The following is a 25,907-nucleotide window of genomic DNA, read 5'->3' as shown; positions in this document are numbered from 1 at the left end:
TTTCTTTGCAATGGTTTCACATTCATTTACATGGGCATTTGAACAACATCCATACAATACTTGTCTTCCCCTCTTACACTCACGTTGAATGTTCCCAGGACTTACTTCACATACTGTTCTTGATGCAGAAATATTCCATCATCAAGCTTCAATATTTGTATCTTTATGTGCATATGTGGATACTGTGTAACAGACATTTCAAAATCCTTCTTAAATTTCTCAGCATGTTTTTCAATTTTCTCTGTCTTTTCCTATTATGATTTCACAATTGGCATGTGTAGCCATGTATGTTTCTTCAGTTACAATTTTAAATATGCACTGATCTGACTTCCACTTAATTAGTCCTTCCATTTTTAGGAAATCTGTCAGAGATTTATTCCATCTGTATGGAGCTTGTTTATGTCCATATAGACTTTTCTAAACACTCTCATCTAGAAACTTTTCTCTGCTGCCAGGGCAAAGTCTTAGTGAACAGATATCTAGTACTGGGCTAAATAATCCTTGAAATCTATATCCTTTTCTTGTTGACACACACTGGCAACTAACATGGTCTTACACTGACCATCATCTTTGACTCTACAGATCCGTTTGATTATTAAGAACTCAAAATTAAACATGAAGGAAATGTATTACATGATAATGAAAACATAGTTAATACTTTCAACAACCACTTCTTGTCAGTTGCAAAACAAGTAGGCTGCAAGGGCTCTGTTAATGAAGTTCTGAGTCATATGCAAAAGACTATACCCAAACATACAAATAAACTTCATATCAGACCTATCACAGGATCTGAAATTAAAACAACAGTCATCTCTCTAAAGAATACTGTTCCACTGGGGTAGATAATGTCACTAATAATTTACTAAAACAGAGCTGTGATTCTATAGTGATGTACATAGCCACATCTTCAATGCATCATTACAACAAGAAACTGTTGCTGTCATAAAACCCCATTTCAAGAAAGGTGACTAAACTGAATTCACAAATTACAGGCCAGTTTCCCTCCTACCTGCTTCTTCAAAGTTTCTGGAAAATGTATACAAGAATTTTGTAACATCTAGATAAATATAACATCCTCAGCAAAAGTCAGTTTGGTTTCTGAAAGGATCTGTCAACTAAACAACAATCAACACTTTCACAAATAAAGTTCTAGATTCAATTAATGACAAAATGATAACAATAGGATTCTTTAGTTACTTGTCAAAAGCCTTTGACATTGTGAACCACCAAACCCTGTTACAGAAAGCAGACCTAAAAGGGATTAGTGCTGTGGCAAATGAGTGGTGAGAATTATACCTCAAAGATACAAAGCAGAAAGTAGTAGCAGATAGTGCTGGTGAGATTCATACTGGCCTGGTTTCATGTAAATGGAGAACCATTAAATGTGGAGCGCTCCAAGAATCCATTCTTGATACTTTACTGTTACTCATATTTATAAATGGCCTACCTAAATCTACAAAGCTACACAGAAAATAATCTTGGCCCAAAAATGTGTTGTAAGAATAATAAGCGGTATAGACTCTAGATATAGTTGTACACAATATCCAAAGAAACAGGCACACGACAAGCACTTACAAGTGCCACAACACAATGTGGCATGGACTTGACTAATGGCTGAAGTGGTGCTAAAGGGAAATGACACCACGAATCCTGTAGGGCTGTCCATAAATCTGCAAGAGTATGAGGGGGTCGAGATCTCTTCTGAACAGCATGTTGCAAGGCATCCCAGACATGCTCAATAATGGTCATGTCTGGGGAGCTTGGTGGCCAGTGGAAGTGTTTAATCTCAGAATATTGTTCCTGGAGCCACTCTGTAGCAGTTCTGCACTAGTGGGGTGTTGCACTATCCTGCTGGAATTGCCAAAGTCTGTCAGAATGCACAATGGACATGAATGAATGCAGGCGATTAGACAGGATGGTTATGTATATGTCACCTGTCAGAGTTGTATCCAAACGTATCAGGAGTCCCATATCACTCCACCTGCACATGCAGAGTCTCCACCAGCTTGGACAGTCACTTGCTGACATACAGGGTCCATGGATTCATGAGGTTGTCTCCATACTCATACACATCAATCCATTCAATACAATTTGAAATGAGACTCCTCTGACCAGGCTACATGTTTACAGCCACCAACAGCCCAGTGTCAGTGTTGATGGGCTCAGGCGAGGCATGAAGCTCCAAAAGCCCGTATTGATGATGTTTCATTGAATGGTTCACATGCTGACACTTGTTGACGTCCCAGCATTGAAATCTGCAGCAATTTGCAGAAGGATTGCACTTCTGTGACATTGAAAGATTCTCTTCAGTTGTCATTGGTTTTTGCAGAATTGTTTTCCAGCCACAGTGATGTCAGAGATTTGATGTTTTACCAGATTCCTGATATTCACTGTACACTCATGAAATTATTGTATGGGAAAATCCCCACTTCATCACTACCTTGGAGATGTTGTGTCCCATCACTCGTGGGCTGACTATAACATCACTCAAACTCACTTAAATCTTGATAACCTGCCATTGTAGCAGCAATAACTGATCTAACAACAGCGCCATACACTTGTTGTCTTATATAGTTGTTGCTGACTGCAGCACCATATTCTCCCTGTTTACATACCTCTGTATTTGAATATGAATGCTTATACTAGTTTCTTTGGCACTTCAGTGTAGAAATTTTTTCCAGAAAGTAAACATACTTACTGTTACTTCCTGGTACATATTTTCTCTTATTTGTTTCATCGCAAAAATAAAGAGCTTTACAAAAGATATGATACTAGGAGAAAACATGATTTCCACAATTATAATTAAAACCTGACTATGGTGCAAAAGTATGTGCAGTTCTCCAGTACTAAAGTTTTTAATGCTCTTCCTGCAGATATTAAAAGTAAATTCGATAACCAGTCCTCTTTTAGGAAGCATCTGAAGCAATTTCTACTTGAAAGGTCATTTTACACTTTGGAAGAGTTTTTTTAGCCACAATGAAAAAACCTAAAAGATCTGTGGACCAGAAAGCTTGAGCATTATATACCATAGTGTAAGTCTTAGCAATGATATAGGTGCCGTACTCATGTAATATTCATAGTTATTTTCACTGTTGTATTTGTTTTTCACTTTCTGTCTCTAATGTTTGCTGTAAGCTGCCATTCTTACCACATATGTGCAACACAAACACGGAATATTACTTTTGTGTGATTGACTGCTTTAATACTACCTATGTATATGTTGTTTACTGATACACTCCATATCCTAGTGAGTTTATCACAATTGGATTGATGGAGTAAGAAATAAATAAATAAAAAAAAAGTTCCTTATTGCTTCTTCTTCTTCTTCTTCTACTGCATTTACCCACTTTTATTTATCTGGACCATTAATACATTCTTATGCAAATTGTAATCTCCCCCTTTACCCTGTCCATTTTACTATTGTTTCCAGTTCTTATTTTAGTCAACTGATCATTAAGTGCACTAAATTTGCTATTGTTATCTGTCTTCATTTCCGCTAGTTTGCCAAAATTAACTACAAAATATTAGTTTTTACTGTTTCTTTCCTGACTATGAATTCCCTCAGCTCAGACATGCCCTGATTGGATACTGTAGCTTTCACTTCTACCTTGCTCCTACTCTTGTTTCTATTCATTTTGTTAACAAGCACACAAGTCCACAAACAAATTAATTTCACAAATAGTTTGTAGTTATCTTTCTTTTTTTGTGTCCTTGGTTATAGTTATAAAGCCCTCTTTCATTTGATCCAGTCCATCATTGTTGGTAGTAAATTGTCACTGTTGATACTATTTACCACGTTGGGCAGCCACCTGGTCTTCTTTCTTCTTGTGATCGGAAATCCATCATACATAAACTGAAAATCACACAAATCACTCTTCCTTTTTCTGCAACAGACAAAACTTCATTATTAGACAATTGATCCCAGACAATGCCACCACTTGTAATCTCCCCTTCCCTCACATCATTTGTTGATTGTCGCTGTCTTTATGGTTAACTCTTTTTAAGTTTCACTAGGCGTAAGATTTACAATAAATTTTTTACTTATCTTCTTTCCTTGTAGTTGGCTCCAGTTCTTCATGTCTAGGGGCTGATTCATGAAGCTGAAATTTTCATATTTTAGGATCTCATGGTTTCAGTTGATGTTAATAATTCTGATGAATTGCCTGTGCTGCATTTTTTTGTGAATATTTTATTCTCTCACATTTTTTTATATCAGGCTGTCTTTTGAATTTTCACATTTACAAAGGCAAAATTACATTGTTATTCAAAATTAAAAAAACACGTCTGATCAAATCAGAGGCATGCCCACTACTGCTTCCCTCTGTGGTACTAACAGTATTCCAAAGCATTTACAAATACTCTTGACAAATGACTTTCTATTAATTTATATTATAATTTTATAAATGAATCCAGAAATAAACATAATAAATAGTACTAAATTGTGTATTAATAACAGAAATTTTAAGTGTGCCAAATATTTCATAATTTTAAATATTTCTAAAAAATAAAAAAAATAAAATAAAATAAAAAATAATTTCAAATGTACATTCAGAGCTAGTACATATCAACTGTAACAAAGGAAATAAAGTAATTTCTTTTTACAGATTTTCGCCTGAAATATAACACATCGTCTACAAAATCATATGAAATTCTTTTAGAAAAACAGCTGAGATAATATTAATCTGTTCAAAATTCGAAGATATTTCTGGTATCAACTACTTCTGCCGAGGAAAAGTAATGCTAGAGGAGGGTGTCCCTTTGCAATACCCCCCTCACAAAATTTGGAAACAACGTGTTTACAATATTTTGTGTCTTACTATAGAGTTTGCCAAACAGTGTACAAATCGATGCCAAAAGATGGAATTCAGAAGTATAGAAGTATCTTATACACAGTGTATTACAGAAAACATTCGAAAAATATCTACTATAAAAGTCATAATTTATAAATACAGGGCTATTACAAATGATTGAAGCGATTTCATAAATTCACTGTAGCTCCATTCATTGACATATGGTCACGGCACACTACAGATACGTAGAAGAACTCATAAAGTTTTGTTCGGCTGAAGCCGCACTTCAGGTTTCTGCCGCCAGAGCACTCGAGAGCGCAGTGAGGCAAAATGGCGACAGGAGCCGAGAAAGCGTATGTCGTGCTTGAAATGCACTCACATCAGTCAGTCATAACAGTTCAACAACACTTCAGGACGAAGTTCAACAAAGATCCACCAACTGCTAACTCCATTCGGCGATGGTATGCGCAGTTTAAAGCTTCTGGATGCCTCTGTAAGGGGAAATCAACGGGTTGGCCTGCAGTGAGCGAAGAAACGGTTGAACGCGTGCGGGCAAGTTTCATGCGTAGCCCGCGGAAGTCGACGAATAAAGAAAGCAGGGAGCTAAACGTACCACAGCCGACGGTTCGGAAAATCTTACGGAAAAGGCATTTCTTAAACAGGAGATTGGAAAACCGATGGATCGGTCGTGGTGGAGATCATGATCAGCAATTCATGTCATGGCCTCCACACTCTCCCGACTTAACCCCATGCGATTTCTTTCTGTGGGGTTATGTGAAAGATTCAGTGTTTAAACCTCCTCTACCAATAAACGTGCCAGAACTGCAAGCTCACATCAATGATGCTTTTGAACTCATTGATGAGGACGTGCTGCGTCGAGTGTGGGAGGAACTTGATTAGCGGCTTGATGTCTGCCGAATCACTAAAGGGGCACATATCAAACATTTGTGAATCCCTAAAAAAACTTTTTGAGTTTTTGTATGTGTGTGCAAAGCATTGTGAAAACATCTCAAATAATAAAGTTATTGTAGAGCTGTGAAATAGCTTCAATCATTTGTAATAACCCTGTATATCAGAACATGGCATTCAGATTTTCAGAAGTGTGCAACATTCTGTCACCAGACAAATAATACAAAGTCAAAACTACGACATTACAACACTAAACTATAGAAATAAGTGCAGAGGCAATGTAAATTACTAGAATTACAGATTTCAAGTTTACATCTATAAAGTCACACCTTCAAAATCTCCAAAAGAGAACAGAACAAAATTCTGAGCCTAAATGTCTGAGGAGTGAGCTGACCTGATAAACTCACAATGATGTGTACAGGCCAGAAGAATATACTCAATCATGAGTAGGAATATAGTACAAAATCAGTCAGCCACATAAACCAGAGTATTCAAGGATATGTTGACTCATGAAAGGACAAAATAATGAAAAAATATTAGGACCTAAGCTTACGATGTGGGGACTGACCCATGAATCCAAACCACACTGGGTACAGATCAGGTAAAATGTTTTGACACAACAAAATGAATAAAGTTCATAACCATATCAATAAGTTCAGTCATATGTAAAGAGTAATTATAAGAAGCATCTAACCTCAATCAATAGTTACACAATCGCGATGACTGGGGGTACTCAAAACAGAGTGCAGCATGAGTTTGCCCGCAACTCTAGTTCCAATGAAATACAATATTGTAGTACTCAGGATAAATACAGGTAATCAGAGTAATAAACAGCTTTGAATGATGACATAATTGAGTAGCTCGAGGACCACAATCAGTGTATGAAATCAGAACTGTGTACATTTTGTTATACTATCTATACTAGTAAATGTTTTCTACACTATTTGCTAATTGTTCATACAAACATAGTACAAAGTGGTCTAGAAGATTAATTTACAATTGATAAAAAATTACACAATGTATTGGGAAGAATCCCCCTACTTGAAAAAACATGCATTTATGTTGATTAACACTGTCCATGCCAGTAACTGTTTTTCTAAACAAACAGTTTCATGAATTCTTAATATAGGATGATTTCTTGCCTAATAATTTACAAATCTCAGTCACAACACTCATGATTCGATTTGATTAGATTTACTTACATTCCAATTGATCCATAGTGAGGATGTCCTCCAGGATGTAGAACATGTTAGTAAAACAATAATACATGACAAATATTTACAACTGAAACAAATAAGCTAATGTACCTTCCACAGGTCCTAAGTGGAATGATCATCATTTTTGTTTAATGAACACTATACAAGGAATCATTTTACAAACATTCATTTACTAATATCACATTAATGCACTGAATTTATAATTTAAAAAAATGTTTTATTTATTTATAAGGTAATAAACATATAGTAGAACTACTACAATACATATTTGCAATGAACACATAACTGCACTGAAATGGTACAGAAGTTAGATTGTACTTACACACACACACACACACACACACACACACACACACACACACACACACACACACTTATTTACTATGAACACGTTACTGCACTGAAATGGTGCAGAGGTTAGATTGCACTGATTTGTGTGTATATATAAGCAGACATATATGTCTGCTTGTGTCTGTATACGTGTGGATGGATATGTGTGTGTGTGCGAGTGTATACCTGTCCCTTTTTCCCCCCCAAGGTAAGTCTTTCCGCTCCCAGGATTGGAATGACTCCTTACCCTCTCCCTTAAAACTCACATCCTTTTGTCTTTCCCTCTCCTTCCCTCTTTCCTGATGAAGCAACCGTGGGTTGCGAAAGCTTGAAATTTGTGTGTGTGTTTGTGTGTTTTTTGTCTCTATCAACGTACCAATGATTTCGTTTGGTAGGTTACAGAATCTTTGTTTTTAGAAATTCATCAGTGGAGTAGAAGGAATTGGCCACCAATAAATCCTTTAGGCTTCTCTTAAACTGAATTTCATTGGTTGTTAAGCTTTTTGTGGCTGCTGGCAAGTTATTGAAAATGTGTGTTCCTGAATAATACACACCTTTTTGTACAAGTTGTACAAGAGTAAGTTACTTTAAATCCTTGTGAACATTATTCTTATTTCTAGTATTGATTCCATGAATTGAGCTATTGGTTTGAAGAAGTGATAAATTTTTAATGACAAATTTCATTAAGGAATAAATACATTGGGAAGTATCCCTAGTTCCCTACACAGGCTTCTGCAGGATGTTCTTGAGTTCACACCACATTTAACTCTTATTGCACATTTTTGTGCCCAGAAAACTTTAGTTTGGCTTGATGAATTACCCCAAAAAATAATCCCATATGACATTACGGAATGAAAGTAAGCATAGTATGCTAGATTTTTCATTTTTATATCCCCTTTGTCTGACACAATTTGCATTGCAAATAGAGATTTGTCAAGATGCTTCAGCAGTTCTGTGGTGTGCTCCTCCCAGTTGAATTTATTATCAAGCTGTAATCCTAAGAATTTAACACTGTCTACTTCTTCTATCTGCTTGTCATTGTATGTTAGGCATATACTCATGCAACACCGCTTACAAGTTCTAAACTGCATGTAGTGTGTTTTTTCAAAGTTTAGTGACAAAGAATTGGCTATGAAACAGTGATTAATGTCCACAAATATTTTATTAGCTGATCTTTCTAAGACTACACTTGATTTACTATTTATTGCAATGTTTGTATCATTGGCAAACAAAACGAACTTGGCATCTGGTAATGTTACTGGTGAAAGGTCATTGATACACACAAGAAAAAATAAGGGCCCTAACATGAAACCTTGTGGGACCCCACATGTAATTAGTTCCCAGTTGGATGATATCTGATAGCTTAATACATGTCTCTTTCCTAATAACACCCTTTGTTTCCTGCCAGAGATATAAGATTTGAACCATTTTGCAGCATTTCCTGTTACACCACAATATTCAAATTTACTTAAAAGGATATTGTGATTTACACAGTCAAATGCCTTTGATAGATCACAAAATATATCAGTTGCCTGCAATGAATTAAGTACATTTTCACTGTAAGTGTAGGTAGCCTTTTCAATATCAGAACCCTTTAGAAATCCAAACTGTGACTTTGACAGTATGTTATTTGTGATAAGACGGTTATAAAGCCAATTGTACATTACCTTTTCTAAAATTTTTGAGAATCCTGGCAAAAATGAAACTGGATGGAAATTTGATGCTATTTCTTTATCTCCCTTCTTAAACAGTGTCTTAATTTCAACATATTTCAACCATTCAGGAAATATTCCATTGATAAATGACTGGTTACACAGATAGCTTAATATGTTACTTAACCCAGAATCACATTCTTTAATTACTTTGTTGATATTTCATCATACCCACTAGATGTTTTTGATTTTAAAGATTTTATGATGGACGTTATTTCTGCTGAGGTAGTGAGGGTCAAATTCATATTATGGAAGTTACTTGAAATGTCTGGTCTGAGGTATTCCATAGCAGCATCTACAGAACCTGACAACCCCATCTTTACAGTAACAGCTATAAAATGTTTGTTAAAAAGTTCTGCAACACTATACACATCGGTCACCAATGAATCATTTACTCTTAATGCTATTTGTCCCTCTTCATGTCTGGTTCTACTGGTCTCCTCCTTCACTATATCCCATATTGTCTTTATTTTGTTATCTGATATGACTATCTTTTCCTTGTAATATATTTGCTTTGATGTCCATATTACATTCTTTAATATTTTGCAGTGTTTCTTCTAATGTGCTATAGCATCAACATCAGAACTGTTTCGGATTGACAGATACAGTTTTCTTTTTGTTTTACAAGATACCCCTATTCCTTGAGTAATCAATGGCTTTTTTGTAGACTTTGCTCTAACCTTGGTTATTTTTGGGGGAAAACAGCTAAGGTAAGCACTTTATTAGCAAAAGTGTTATATTTTTCTTTCATGCCAGGAGCACTGTAAACATCACTCCAGTGAAGGTCTCTGAGGAGTGTCCTAAAATAATCAATTTTTTGCTTATTGATTACCCTCTTGAGCTCAGATTTAACAGATCTTATACCCTGTTCAGTATTAACATTTAACAGAAGGAACTGCATGTCATGGTTTGAGAGGGTATTCACTATTGATTTTGTAATTTAATTTTGTTCATTCGACTTTTCTGTACAGATATTATCAATGGCTGTTTGTGAGCAATTGGCTACCCACATGGGGAACTTTACAGTGGGAGTTAAGTTGAATGATAGTGTTACTAACTCAAATAAGTTCTTATTGGGAGAGTCTTCAAGGAAATCTACATTGAAATTGCCAGCAACCACTATTTCTTTGTTTTTGGTTGTTAAATGGGCCAGTACAGCTTCAAGGTGGTTTACGAACAGATTAAAGTTACCCGCAGGAGTTCGATATACACTTAATATTATGATGGATTTTTTGTGAAATTCTACTTCTGTTGCACAGTTTTCTATATGCTGTTCTAGGCAAAATTTATGAATGTCTATGTTCTTAAATTTATGACAGTTCCTGATGAATGTGGCAACTCCTCCTTTCTCCATTTCTGCTCTACACAAGTGAGATGCTAGCCTAAATCCTGTAAGTTCTATACCAGTGGTCACATGATGTTCAGAGAGGCAGATTATGTCAGCTGGGTTTGAGGACACTAATGCATCTATGCAGATAATTAAGTCATTAATATAATTTCTCAGTCCTCGAATATTTTGATGCAATAAAGATAGCTGGCATTTCACATTGACTGAGTTAAAATTGGGTAGAGTTGAAATATCTGCTGATTGTTGAAGATTCTTAACCAATAACTGTTTATGCTGATGTAATAAGCTAGAATTACGTTTTTTGGTTTCTTTCTCAAACTGAAGGTTTGTGTCAAACCTAACTTCTCTTAAAACTTGGTTTCTCTCTGTCCTCCCTACCCTATAAAAGGGTCTTTTCTGAACCCTAGTTCTGTAGTTGACAGATGCTTGAGTACGTTACCCAGCACCCAATGATCTCTTGTAAGCCGACTGGGTCAGCAGGGTACAGCAGTGTGGAAGTGGATCCATCCATTTCTCATCACACAGTCCAATGGATAGGTAGCTTCTTGTCTAGCATTCACATCAAATCCTGAAACATTATTTTGTGTACTAAATATGCTGTTCAATACCTTCCTCACATCACACAGCATGCGCTCTCCCTATTTATATTACAAAAGCAAGTATATAGGATTTACATAAGATATAATTAAAAATTGTTCACATATTAAACTTTAATAAACAGAGTTAAATGCAATGAAAAAAATGAACTAGTAAGGTGATAAAGCACAAATCTATTGCAAAACAATTTGTATAGTTGTATGAACCTCCAAACATAGTGTATCATAGAATTAAACTCAGTCAATAGATAAGACAGAACTTGAGAAATCACATGATCTTACATACTACATTCCTGACAAACAAAAAAACAATTATATAGCCGTATAAATCTGCAAACATAATGTATATTTTATTCCAGACTAGGGATCATTATATAGCCATGTTCAAAGGTCTTGTCTTCTGTACTAAATGTTAGCAGTGCTTGACATTTTACCAATTTGCTTTGCTTACCAGTAGCTCCTCTTAACTTTACATGTACGATGGACATTTCCAAAAAATTCTTACTATTCTTGATCTTGTCTCTAAATTGTTCACAAATACCACAAATTGGGCTTCCTGTATCAGTCAAATAGTTATCTTCCCACTGATCAGTCTTAATCTCAATGTAAAGACACCCAAAATCTGAATCATCTTTTCTGTTTTCCAATACTTCAGGCAAAAGATCACTTTCAATTTCATCAAATGATACATCCACACTGTATTTACTTGGTTTTATCAACTTTACTGGTATCATAGCACAACTTTGATTACTCATGTTATCAGGTAAAGATTGAACACAATGAATGGATTCCATGGCACAGCCAATATCACTTGTTACATTAGGAACACAAAATATATTACTGTCAAAATTACACTTCCTGCTTAGATCTTCTTTCACTTCATTCCACCAATTTTCACAAATTCTGACTAACCATAGCTAACTTATTCCAGAATGCACATTTATCTATGTTATCATCAATCTGGTCTGAAACAAACTTCAAAAAGTTTTCACCTTTATTCTCTAGGCTCACGGATAACTCAACTTTACTGTTTGGATGTTTACTCTGCATGACATTAATGAAAAACTGTTTTGACTGGACTGGTATTCCACGACTCACATTTACAATATCACATAAGTCACTTATCTTACCTTTATTGCCCACATCATTCACAGATAACTCTGAAACTTCCTTATTCTTGAACTCCACAAATACCTGATACTCGTCATCATCATATTTCTCCAAAATTACTTCATCAGAAACATTACTAATAATACAGGTCTCATCTCCATCATTTATTTATTTATTTCATTTTGATCCAACATCAACTGATTACAAAAAAAGGTTTTTTTTTTTTTTGTTTTTGTTCCAGTCTTCTGGATAAGTCAGAGCCTTACTTACTAGGGTTACATATTATTGGCTGGCACTTTTATCTACACAAGTTTTTCTAAATTTAGTTGAGAGAACAGAGTTACATATATGGACTATACATAAAAAATTGTTATTGCCATACTTAGATTAAGGAATCTACTGTTTGTAACACAGTATTCATATCTGACATTCAAATATTTACAGTTTGTGACACAGTCTAAGATCTGAGATTACATATATTTGTAGATAGATGGTCTTCCATCATACGAGTGTACTAAATCTAGAAACTCATCTATTGAATATACAGGATTGTTTAGGAGCATAATTTTAATTTCATTTTTAGTTTTGTGATGGGCAATTTGGAGATACTAGCATGGAAGCAGTTCAGTAGTTTTATGCCTGCATAGTGAGGGCTTTTCTCATAAAGTGTTGTTCTATGAGAGATGATGTGGGGTCTCTCTCTACCTCTAGTGTTATGATCGTGTATTTCTTTATTAAGTGTTTTGTTACTGTTTACTGCCATAATGATTATCTTCAGCACATACAGGTTATGAACAGTTAGTATTTTAAATTCCTTAAACAAATTTCTGCAGGACTCCCTGGCACATTTCTTTCCCATAATTCTAAGTGCCTTCTTTTGTAAGGTAAGTACACTTTTCATATTACCTTTACTGCTGGATCCCCATACCTCTATCCCATATCTTAGATGGGATTCAAATAGTGCAAAATATATTTGCCTCAGAGTGGTGATGTTACAAAAAGGTGTCAGTTTTCTTAGGACATATATGGTAGTACATAGCTTTTTGCAAATATCATTCACATGATCAGACCAGTTTAACTCTGCATCTAGTGTCAGGTCAAGAAATTTGGTCAAGTATTGTTTTTTAATGTATTCGTCACCCATTAAGATTTGGGTTTCATGAGTTTTTTGCCTCCCAAGATCAAATTCAATATAGACAGATTTATTTGTGTTTAATTTTAGTTTGTTTTCATTAAAATACTGCAGAATTAAGCCTGCTGCAGTATTGGATTCCACTTCCAGCTGTGAATAGCTTGGATTGCTGCATATTAACGTGGTATCGTCTGCATATAAGATAGCTGTTGCATGGTTTGTTATGGACTGAATATCATTTACATACACTCCTGGAAATTGAAATAAGAACACCGTGAATTCATTGTCCCAGGAAGGGGAAACTTTATTGACACATTCCTGGGGTCAGATACATCACATGATCACACTGACAGAACCACAGGCACATAGACACAGGCAACAGAGCATGCACAATGTCGGCACTAGTACAGTGTATATCCACCTTTCGCAGCAATGCAGGCTGCTATTCTCCCATGGAGACGATCGTAGAGATGCTGGATGTAGTCCTGTGGAACGGCTTGCCTTGCCATTTCCACCTGGCACCTCAGTTGGACCAGCGTTCGTGCTGGACGTGCAGACCGAGTGAGACGACGCTTCATCCAGTCCCAAACATGCTCAATGGGGGACAGATCCGGAGATCTTGCTGGCCAGGGTAGTTGACTTACACCTTCTAGAGCACGTTGGGTGGCACGGGATACATGCGGACGTGCATTGTCCTGTTGGAACAGCAAGTTCCCTTGCCGGTCTAGGAATGGTAGAACGATGGGTTCGATGACGGTTTGGATGTACCGTGCACTATTCAGTGTCCCCTCGACGATCACCAGTGGTGTACGGCCAGTGTAGGAGATCGCTCCCCACACCATGATGCCGGGTGTTGGCCCTGTGTGCCTCGGTCGTATGCAGTCCTGATTGTGGCGCTCACCTGCACGGCACCAAACACGCATACGACCATCATTGGCACCAAGGCAGAAGCGACTCTCATCGCTGAAGACGACACGTCTCCATTCGTCCCTCTATTCTCGCCTGTCGCGACACCACTGGAGGCGGGCTGCACGATGTTGGGGCGTGAGCGGAAGACGGCCTAACGGTGTGCGGGACCGTAGCCCAGCTTCATGGAGACGGTTGCAAATGGTCCTCGCCGATACCCCAGGAGCAACAGTGTCCCTAATTTGCTGGGAAGTGGCGGTGCGGTCCCCTACGGCACTGCGTAGGATCCTACGGTCTTGGCGTGCATCCGTGCGTCGCTGCGGTCCATTCCCAGGTCGACGGGCACGTGCACCTTCCGCCGACCACTGGCGACAACATCGATGTACTGTGGAGACCTCACGCCCCACGCGTTGAGCAATTCGGCGGTACGTCCACCCGGCCTCCCGCATGCCCACTATACGCCCTCGCTCAAAGTCCGTCAACTGCACATACGGTTCACATCCACGCTGTCGCGGCATGCTACCAGTGTTAAAGACTGCGATGGAGCTCCGTATGCCATGGCAAACTGGCTGACACTGACGGCGGCGGTGCACAAATGCTGCGCAGCTAGCGCCATTCGACGGCCAACACCGCGGTTCCTGGTGTGTCCGCTGTGCCGTGCGTGTGATCATTGCTTGTACAGCCCTCTCGCAGTGTCCGGAGCAAGTATGGTGGGTCTGACACACCGGTGTCAATGTGTTCTTTTTTCCATTTCCAGGAGTGTAGATAATAAAAAGAAGTGGTCCTAATATTGACCCCTGTGGAATACCAAAATTTATCAGTGGTGTTTGATTTGTATGCTCCCTCTGTAGTGCTAATAGACACAAACTGCTTCCTATTTGTCAAGTAGGACCTCATCAGATTATGGGCTGTGCCTCGAATGCCATAGTTCCACAGTTTGTCCAGCAATATGGTCGTATCAACACATTCAAATGCTTTTTGTAAGTCTAGAAAGATGCCACATACATGTTCTTTATTATCTATTGCTTGAGTGACACCTTTGATTAAGTTGGATGCTGCTGTAATGGTGGATAACTCCTTGACAAACCCATACTGCCCCTTAGAAATCACTTTTTTGCATACCAGGAAGTTCCAGATTCTTATGTATATTACTTTCTCAAAGATTTTGGATATTATTGGAAGAACAGAAATGGGTCAAAAGTTTTCTACTAAATTCCTGTTTCCTTTTTTGAAAATAGGCACAACTCGGGCAATTTTCAACTCATCTGGAAATAGACCATCTTCCATATGAGAATTGATAACTGTTGATAAAGGTGATGCAATTTTATGTATACATTTCTTAAGAGTGTCCAGACTAAGACCATAATATCCTGCAACATGGGAATTCTTTAAGCTACTCACTATTTTAATTATTTCTCCTTTACTTGTTGGCATCACAAATATACTTCCTGACACTGGTGTTCCTCTGCATTTGTATTTATGATTTTTAAGCTGATTGTTTATGTTGGAGCCAACAGAAGCAAAGTAATTGTTAAATGGATCTGCTATCTTATTCTGATCAGTTTATATTGTGCCGTTTATCAGCAAGTGATTTTCAGTTGTATGGTTCCCAGATTTACCTATTTCTCTATTTACTAGTGACCATGATGTTTTGGAGATATTATTTGAGTTCTGAATGACGCTTTCAAAATGTTTCTGTTTTTATGAAATTAGGAGGTTTACATAGAATTTTTGATACTTTTTGAACTCTTCTTTTAATTTTTTATTTTAATTTTTCATTTAACATAGCATACTCATACCATCTTAGTTTTTCTCTACCCTCAGTGACTGAACTTGATATCCAGTTTCGGGTTACAGCATGTGACTGAATTCTCTTTTTTATTAATGGGCAGGCTTGGTTAAGAATGTAGTTGAGAATTTGCCATAACTATGAAGTGTCGTTAGAACACTGTTCCAATCGACATTCCTTAGCATATTATTCAACTGAGTTATATTTTGGTCTGTATTCATCCTAATATATCTATAGCAACTGTGTGTAGGAACCTTTTTTATGTGCACACTTAGTTCTACTGCATGGTGGTCTGACAAAGCACTTATAATAACAGAAGATGTAAGATCGTAAAGATGAATACCAGTGATTATGTTATCTATGCAGACTGGCATGTTTCAGTCTCCCTGGTTGCAGTGTTTATCAGGTATCTGACATTATATTCAAGCAGAGTATTCTTGAATAGTCTAGTGTGTAACTTATCTGCTAATACATTTATGTTGAAATCTCCTATAGTTACTAACTTGTTCAGGTGTGATATAAAAACATTCTCTATCATGTCACAAAACTTTGTTAAGAAAACTTCAAAGTTTCCACCTGGCAGTCTATATAACCATGTAACATAAATTTCATTATTTGGTATCTTTATACGTGCTGCACATAATTCAGTTGTTCCTTCTAATGAATATTTACTTACATTTACAGAATTAAAATCAAATGTGCTCTTTACATACATTGATACACCCCCACCATGGATAGTAGATCTGCAAAACTTATTAGCTAGTACCATGTTTAGAGGTTTAAAAAGTTTTAATTTGGCATCAGATAGCCAGTGTTCACTAATGCCAAGCACATCAGGCATAGTTTCATTTACAAACACGTCTAATTGTTCATATTTCTTGCTCAAGCCCTGTACATTCTGGTGAATTATTTTAAAGTTGTAAACATCTTGTTGTAGATTTCTCTGCTTCACTGACTTAAATAAGGTCAAATCTCTGTTTCTCTTGTGGGCTTCCTCCTCTTTCTGGTTTCCACTAAAAAATCATTTAGATGAGATGGAGGCACTGGCTTCCGTCTGCTGTCTGAAGTTTTTTTAGTTGAAAGTACTGGTCCTGCTAATGTTGGCGTTGATTCTGCTGCTATTGTGGATGGTTCTGCTGTAGCTAATGATGGTTCTGTTGCTTTTGCTGTTGATTTTCCTGCTGGTATTAGGGATGGCTCTGCAGTTGATGGAGCTGTTACTGCATTTGTTGTTGTTAGTGTAACCGTTCTTGATGCTTTTACTACTTTTGGCGGAGTGGGTCCAGCTGCCATTGATTCTGTTGCCGTTGCTGGTAGCAGAGGTGGCTCTGCTGTTGATGTAGCTGCTGTTGCTGCTTTTGTTGTTGTTGTTGCTGTGATTTTTTCTGATGCTTTTAGCATTTTTTGTGGAAATACTTCTGCTTGTGCTTGCTTTAAAACTGTTGGAGCTAATGGTAATGACATGCTGTCACTATGTTTGTTCAGTCTCTGTAACATTTCACTGATTTTCCCACACAAAACTTTCTTGCCCTTTTTGTTCAGATGCATCCCATGTTTCGCGAAGCAGTCTCTCTTAAGAAAATATGTACAAAGAAAGTTTGTATTTGGATACATTTTGCATATTTCCTGAAATTGTGAGTTGGCTTCCCTAATTTCAGCGTTTATACACAAAGTGGGGATAATGTCATGTCTACAAGGAATGCTAATCACTTACCTGACCTACATTCATTTGCAATAAACTACCAGTCTTGGAGTTACCAATGTCATTTATTTCACAGCTCTCACTCACATCTGCATTAAAAATATCACCTAGTTCAGATCCAATACAGTCATCGCCTGCTTTACATAAATCAATGGCACTGTTTTCCGACCAAGAGAAGAAATCAATAGTACATACTACATCAAAATTCTCACTCTTCTCACATTCTGTTTTGTGATTAGTACCTACATCACCATAATTAAACATAGTATCCCAAAACTTTTGATCAAAACATAAATGAGAAATCTGATATTTCTTCAGTTTTAGATATAGGTGCCATATCATTAACACTGTTATTACTGTCTAATTGCAAATATAACTTGGAGGTCCTGTGCGTGTTGTGTTTCCTTGCCCCAAAACTGTGGACCTTCATTGAGGTGAACTGCTGTTTCTTCTACCAAAATGCCAATGGTTATTCCCATTATTCCCATCCCACTAATGTTCAAAATTTCTCTCTCTATTTACACTTTGATCCTGGTAGAAGTTACTATTATCTCCGTTTCTGTAATTATTCCCATTGTGATTTCTATCCTTCCAATTATTGTGGTACATACTTCTTCCTACTGCCCTATCTAGCCTGTCAACATATCGTAAAAATTGTTCAAGACAATCGTCAGGTCCATGTATTAAATCCCACCACAACGTTTCTGGTAATCTTGCATCAGTGCATCAGTGAATGTCATTTCATCAAATTGTTTGCCAAGGTGTTATGGTACACAACCCCACAAAAGGCTACAGCATTCCACTCACCCCACTGCTGCCCCACACTGAACCCAGGGTTATTTTGAGGTTCAGCCCCCCCCCCCCTGCCCCTGGGAACATCTCATTCCAGATGAGTGTAACCCCAATGTTTGAGTGGTAGAGTAATGATGGTGTAGGCACATACATGGAGACAGTGTTTGCACAGTTATCACTGACATAGTGGAACTGAGGCAGAATAAGGGGAACCAGCCCACATTATCTGATGCAGATGGAAAACCACCTTAAAAAGCCATCCACAGGCTGGCCGGCACACTGGACACTGGAACTCGACACTAATCCACCAGGTGGATTCGTGCTGGGGACCGGCACGCATCCCTGCTCAGGAAGCAGTGCGTTAGACCGCATGGCTAGCTGGGCAGGCGAACCATCATGGTACAAATGTTTGCTAAGGAAATTCATCACAATATTCCATCACAATTTGAGAACAGTAATGTCCATACCTACAACACAAGAGGAAAAAAATAACATTTATTATCCATTACTAAAACTGTCAGTGGCTCAGAAAGAGTTCAACATACACCAACAAAAAGTTCTGATGATTTGCCCAGTACCAGAAAATGTCTGACAGGTAGCAAAGTAAGTTTTAAATCTAACCTATAGTCATTTCTCCTGAACAATGCCTTCTATCCCAGGGACTCAAAAATTATATGTACATTAATGTTAATACTAATCACATATACATATCCTGTAAACTGACTCATTCTACATCATTCCAACAAAAAAATTATTCAAATGATCTGCAGAACACATAACTAACTAATTATAATAAAAAGTTTTGGTATACCCTCTATAACTGCAGTTTATTGTTAGTTTCTGTTTCCTATTTGTATGATATGAGCTGAACCATTTTAAAGTAACATGTGTTTCTCCCTCTTTCTGCTGTATGCCATTTGAGTACAATGAGCAGAATATACATAAATTTTGGAACTCGAGAAAAGCACATAATAGTTCACTTAGTAGTACCAACAATTTATATACATTCTGCTAATGATATCCATTCTTTTAAATATTTACCTTTAACTAACTTACACATTACCAAGTATTTTGAAATGATGATGGAGAACATAATCACCATAAAACAATGTTATTTTTCAGGGAATGTTCATCGTGTCACTACCATTCGCAGTGCTCCGTGGTGGCTACTGGGCAATTGTTGCCATGATAGGCATCGCATATATCTGCTGCTACACGGGCAAGATCCTGGTGGACTGCCTGTACGAGGACGGGGTGCGCGTGCGGGACTCCTACGTCTCAATCGCGAGTGAGTGCTTTGGGCCCAAGTGGGGGGCACGAGCTGTCAATGTGGCACAGATCATCGAGCTGCTGATGACATGCATCCTGTATGTGGTGGTCTGCGGCGACCTTATGGTGGGCACCTTTCCTGAGGGTGCCATCGACACGCGTAGCTGGATGATGCTGATCGGCATACTGCTCGTGCCGCTCGGCTTCCTCAAGTCTCTGCACCACGTCTCCATGCTCAGCTTCTGGTGCACTATGTCCCATCTTGTTATCAATGCTGTCATCCTCGGTTACTGCCTGCTGTACATCGGAGACTGGGGATGGTCCAAGGTCAAGTGGAGCATTGACTTCGAAAACTTCCCCATCTCCCTGGGTGTCATCGTGTTCAGTTACACGTCACAGATCTTCCTGCCAACACTTGAGGGCAACCTCATAGACCCCTCCAAGTTCAACTGGATGCTCAACTGGAGCCATATTGCTGCTGCCATCTTCAAGTCCCTGTTTGGTTATGTGTGCTTTCTGACCTTCCAGAATAATACGCAGCAGGTCATCACCAATAACTTACATTCCCAGGGCTTCAAGGGCTTTGTTAACTTCTTTTTGGTGGTGAAGGCAGTGCTATCTTACCCACTGCCATACTATGCTGCTTGTGAGCTCCTGGAACGTGCCTTCTTCCGCGGCCGACCCGAGACTCTGTTCCCGACCATCTGGGCACTTGATGGTGAACTCAAGGTTTGGGGCTTGGCCTTCCGTGTTGGTGTTGTCACCTTCACTATTCTTATGGCCATCTCCATTCCACACTTTGCCATACTAATGGGTTTCATTGGCAGCTTCACAGGCACAATGTTGTCTTTCATCTGGCCATGCTACTTCCATCTGAAACTGAAGAGGCCGATGCTAGACTGGGGTACAGTTGCCTATGACTGCTTTGTCATTTTCCTTGGGGTCCTCTTTGGTATTATTGGAGTATATGATTCTGGCTCTGCTCTCATCAAGGCCTTTGAAATAGGCCTGCCATTCTGAAGTTGTAGTGAGTCTGTCAGTAGCCAGCTAAATGTGGTCTGCCGAAAATATTGTATAATATATTATACATATAAATATGTATATGCACTAATTTTAATGTATTTAATTAACAAGTTGTAATTTTAATACAAAGCCTGAAAACAGGAGTCACTGAGTGCTGTTGACAATAATAAAGATATATGTTGGGCTACCTGTGGAATCTGACATTTGGAAAGCAGAACTGAAGACACAATATTGTAAGCTGAATGTGGCACATTTTGTGTGTTGCTTTTTGCATCTTATCACATTGAAGTGGAGACATTCAACCCAATTTGTTAAGGCATACAAAAAAAAACCTGGGAGAAATTTTGATAAAACATAAGAGAGCAAATGTAGTAGTGATTAATATTTTTCATACTGCATTTTACAGGTTATGCTTCATATACGGGTTACCCACTATTTCATTTTCTTTTCCTGTGGAGCAAAATGAAAATATAATCCATTGTTCCAATTTATGAACACCACATTTTCAGCCAGAGTTAAATTCAATGAAATTCTTCTGTGAATATAACTGCATCACTACGCAAATGGAAGAGGCACTTTTGATACTGTTGCAGACAGCTTTCATCAGAGTTAGTCTCTTGTAGCTGAGGCATTGGTTTAAATTTTATCACGTCATGTTCCCACAGCTATGAATTTACTTAACTACTAATCCAACATTAGTGCATTTTCGATAACACCTCTGCACTATTTTCCATCTAAGTCAAGAAATTTACAAGGTCTGCCATAGATGGCAAAATAAACTACAGTATCCATAACACATGTTTTTGCTGAAGCAGGAAGACAATACTCAGAAATTACGTGCTTACATGGTTATTCACAGGAGATGTTTATTCGAATGTGGACATTTTTTTCATGTTTCTCTCCACTTGCTCACTATATATACCTCAATTTTGAGCTCTAAGGGACATATTTCTTCTTTTCCATATTCCATGTTCCTAATTACATCGACCATACTTTCTCATTTCTGTTTCTTTCTTGAATAAGGTAGTTAAGTCTATGCAGATAACAAGTTAAAGATCTAAATCATATTTCATAGATCAGCCACCAGCTCTTTATCTGTTGTCATTGTGTGCACATAATTTACTTGAAGGGGAAACAGTAAGACAGCTCCATGGAACAATTTGTATCTTTTCAATTAAGCTGACTCCACATTCACCTCCATATATCTACATGTTATTTGCTTGTTTTTATTCCAGCAGAGATACAATATGACTGACTACATACCTTGAAAAAGACTTACCAGAGAGAAAAGGAGAACAGATTTCTAACTTCGCCATTGTATAATTATATAAGTCTACTTTGCAAATGTCAGATTGCCAGTACAGGTCTTCAGTATTATCTCAAGTCTTCCATTTTATTAGCAGTTACGCTATAAGTGACTATTTATGATAAATAAGTAGGTGAATGTATACAACTGCTTTGATAAAAGAATATATTATAGCATTTTATGCAGGAAGCCATTATCTGATGAACTGCGATGAAAAAAAAAGTAATACAATTTCAATAATTGTGGCTATTAGATAACGGTTGGAGTGTTGTATGGTTATATGCATTTTTGGTGTATAATACCTTTTAAGAGTATTTTTCAGATGGACAAAAAACATGCTGATAACCTCGAGCAAACAAGGTGTGATACATTGAAGTAAATGTCATGCAAAATAATAAGATAATATAGATGTTCTTCGCAGTATAAATAAAATAAAAACCAAGATATAATGTGTTCATTTTAGAATGGTTTGGCTTCAGTTCTTTTGCAGAACATAGCAAGCAACTGATAATGTATATGTTGAACATTCTAATGTATCTTCTGTTAATAACAATTCAGTCTTTTAAATAATTTTCACATTTGTGCTAAATGTTTATGGTTCTAGGTTCAATAAGTTATTTAACAGTTGTGTTTCTAAAATGAATTGGAATAGGCAAAAATTTTGATATTTAATTTTAATTTAACAGCTATTTGGGCAGATTATGTAACACATGTGAAATGCGGTTGTAGGAAAAGAAGTGTACTAAGAGAAGTTTTTGAATTATTTGACAGATGGACACACACAGAAGAGTTGAATTATTCTTAAAGGATAGTGATTCCTCTAAAATAAATCTTTCCTGATTTTCAATGTCATTGTTTTTCTTTTTTATTTTGCTTTTATCTTATTGTTTCTCACAGAAATTACACACAGTTATTATGTAAGTTGAAGTTTTTGCTGCTTTATGATTTCAATGGAATTTCTTCAATTTCCTTTTTCATCTCTATCTTGCATGCATGATATGACAGTGCCATAATATAAAAAACACTCCAATAGGTATATCAAGAAGTGACAAAGAAATCTAGTCTCCAGTTTTTATCCTCTTTTGGCCTCATTATTAAAAAATTATGTAAGTTTTCACTGACAGTAATTTGGAAGATTACATACCACTTAACTGCAAAGAAAGGTATTTCATGATTTTTTTCATTCTTTCTCAATGAACACTTTATTTCCCTACATACTGTGCATGAAATTCTTAGTTCTGTAAATAATAATCATGAATGCCTTCATCACTTTCTTTGAAATGTACACTTACTGACAGACATACTTTCTTCTGTATTTTAGAATTACAGTTGACATGAATTACTAACTAATAAAAAAAAACCCATGCAGTCCACCCTCTTACTTGCATGAATACATACTTTTATTTCCAAATCATATATTTTCTAACTCAATTTCTTTCTCTTTTATTTAATTAAGAATACATTTGTGTATAATCTGGACTGTGAATGTGGCTATATACAGTACACAGTTTTAATACATTCTGGTTGTGCTTTTGTAGATAATATTCAGTTCTAACAGCTGGCTTATTTTTTATTGCAATAAGAACTTCATTTTCAACAGAGGAATTCACGAAAAGATCCTTTCCATAACATTTGTAGTAATATAGAGACTCGTTTGATCACAGAATTCTTACATCAGGGAACTGCTCTTGTCATGTGAAACTAGAACCTAGTTAGTGATAACATGAACACTCGAGGAACTTTCACATGTATAGGTATCTTTTCAATTTTGCTACATTTCTTGGAATTGGCCTCACACGAATCTGAAATTATTTGTTGTTATTGACTTTCACCAGGAATGATACAAAACAAAACAGTAATGTAAATGTAGATCTTTAGGATCACTCCATGTTTCTTTTAAAATAATATTCTATAATCTGTACAAAAAAAACAAATTTTGCTAAAATGTCAGGTGTGATATGTCTTCCTATTGTTAGGATATAACAGCTTCTGCAGAAGCAATAAAATTAAGACTATGTATGACTGCCCATAAAAAATCTAGTCTTCCATTGCAATGTTTACATTTCATAATGCATACATAATATATTCCATCAACCAATGTGTGATAGATGTATATCATATTATGCCATTAATATTGTGTGATCAAATTATTACAAATATATGTGATATATCTTTCACTTGTAAGTCTTCCAGAATATGGTCAATTTGTTGTTTGCAGTGACTGATGATGTCTTCCATATGCTGTTAAAATATTTACAAAGAAAATAGCTTGTTTTTGTAGATATAGTGAAGTGTTACAAAATGAACAATAGCCTATGTCACATTGTCTTCCATTTAAACTGTGCCATATTTCATATAATGATATGATATTTTTTGTGTTATGTGAAAGAAAGAATAGTGCTCAGGATGAATTCGTGTGACAGACATCGATTTTAATACATAAACATTTTTTAACACAGCAGACAAATAATATAATGTGTGTAATTCTGTAAAAGTCATCAGATATATAACAACTGTGTTTCCAGCAAACATAAAATGAGGGTGCACCTTCTACTCTGCCTGGGTAAAAATCCTAACATACTGAATAGCACTTATTTTAAGATGAAGTGGTATAATGTACATAGAATTTAATGTTAGAATTAAAATAGATTTCTGTATTAAATATTACAGCATGTCTCTCCACATGATGAGAGTTTTGGAAGCACAGCTTGCATGTAGAGCTTCCTTTCCAGTTGTTGCTGCAAAAGTTTTCATGAAATTATTGGTGTTGTTAAGTGCAATAGAATGCAGAAAGAAAGTGGTTGATAGTATTTCCATGTAAATAACAATGTAATGACAGTGAGATGTAATCCATGTTGAGCTAAGTATTACATACATAGACTGAGCTATTAGTACTAATCTGTTTATGTGGATGGAATTGATGTTATTGTATTTGAGCTAAAGCAAGGGGGTAAAATGTTTAAAAATGATACTTTATCCATTCATGTGTTATAGTTATATCCAATGAAAATGGACTGTATATTTTTATATTGTTGTGAAGTTACATTGTACTTTAATTTGCGTCTATTGGGGGAGACTATTGAAGCAATATTCCATTGACAATTACTGAAATTAATCCAAAATAATTACTGCAAACATTCATTATTAACAGCAATGACTGATTGAAGATCAAAGTAACAAACTGATAAAAATAGCCATTGTGAACATTTTATGATTCCAATTTTCACTATAAAGGGAAAATGAAACAAAGCAGGTGGCTTCGAGTTATTGTTACTTTAGTCTCATTATTTGCTGAAACTGCCTGCTACTGAAAAGGAGAACTTTCTGAAATCTTGCAGCAATTGCAGTGCTGTCTCTGCACCATGTCGTTAGTTTTATTAGGACTTCTGTTTTCTATTGTCTATAGATTTCTTGATGTGCTCATAATGATAATATCAGCAGGTGTCATACTTGCACATGTGTCAAATGCACAGCTATTATTTTCATTCCAGATTAACCATTCCAATCAAATCATGAGTATAACATTAAATTTAAAAGAACCGATACAGTCAAAATAATGGTTTGTATGCAAAAAATGCTAAACTTGTCATTTGATGAGTGGACTACATTGTGAATACTACATTCAGATGAAGACAGTTACCAAACTCATTATCCAAAGATAAAACAAATTGTTTATTATATTTGGAAAATAATTGTAATGGAAATTGATTTGACAGTCTGCTTATATTACAGTCTGATATCTTATAAGTATATAGGAGAAGGTTTACTAGCAACCACAAACACACACTAAACAGCAAAAGAAAATAAGATCCCTTGGATGTTGTGAATGTTCAAAAACTTTGTTTGCTTTGTGTATTTTGGAGGCTAATTGGGGTAATAGGAAATTTGAGTTACGGCCTACTCTAGGACAGAAAATACTTGTATTCTGATTCATTTAAGGTGTAGGAGGAAAGCTGTGATATTGGGAATGCAGTCT

The 25,907-nt window shown here is 36.6% G+C and overlaps 1 protein-coding gene across 1 annotated transcript in view; it reads left to right on the top strand.

Annotated features, from left to right (window-relative positions):
* The window catches only part of LOC126092554 (vesicular inhibitory amino acid transporter), a 127,240-nt gene extending 104,812 nt beyond the window's left edge, over positions 1-22,428 (top strand). Inside the window, exon 2 of the mRNA XM_049908213.1 lies at positions 19,456-22,428. Within this exon, the coding sequence (XP_049764170.1) occupies positions 19,459-20,622 (1,164 nt within the window). The 5' untranslated portion in view covers positions 19,456-19,458 and the 3' untranslated portion in view covers positions 20,623-22,428. The remainder of the gene's footprint in view (positions 1-19,455) is intronic.
* The last annotated feature ends 3,479 nt before the right edge of the window (positions 22,429-25,907 follow it).

This window comes from Schistocerca cancellata, chromosome 7, assembly GCF_023864275.1.
Source record: "Schistocerca cancellata isolate TAMUIC-IGC-003103 chromosome 7, iqSchCanc2.1, whole genome shotgun sequence".
In the NCBI taxonomy this organism is placed as follows: Eukaryota; Metazoa; Arthropoda; class Insecta; order Orthoptera; family Acrididae; genus Schistocerca; species Schistocerca cancellata.
Note: the sequence above shows the minus strand (reverse complement) of the source record. Positions and strands in the feature narration are given on the sequence as shown.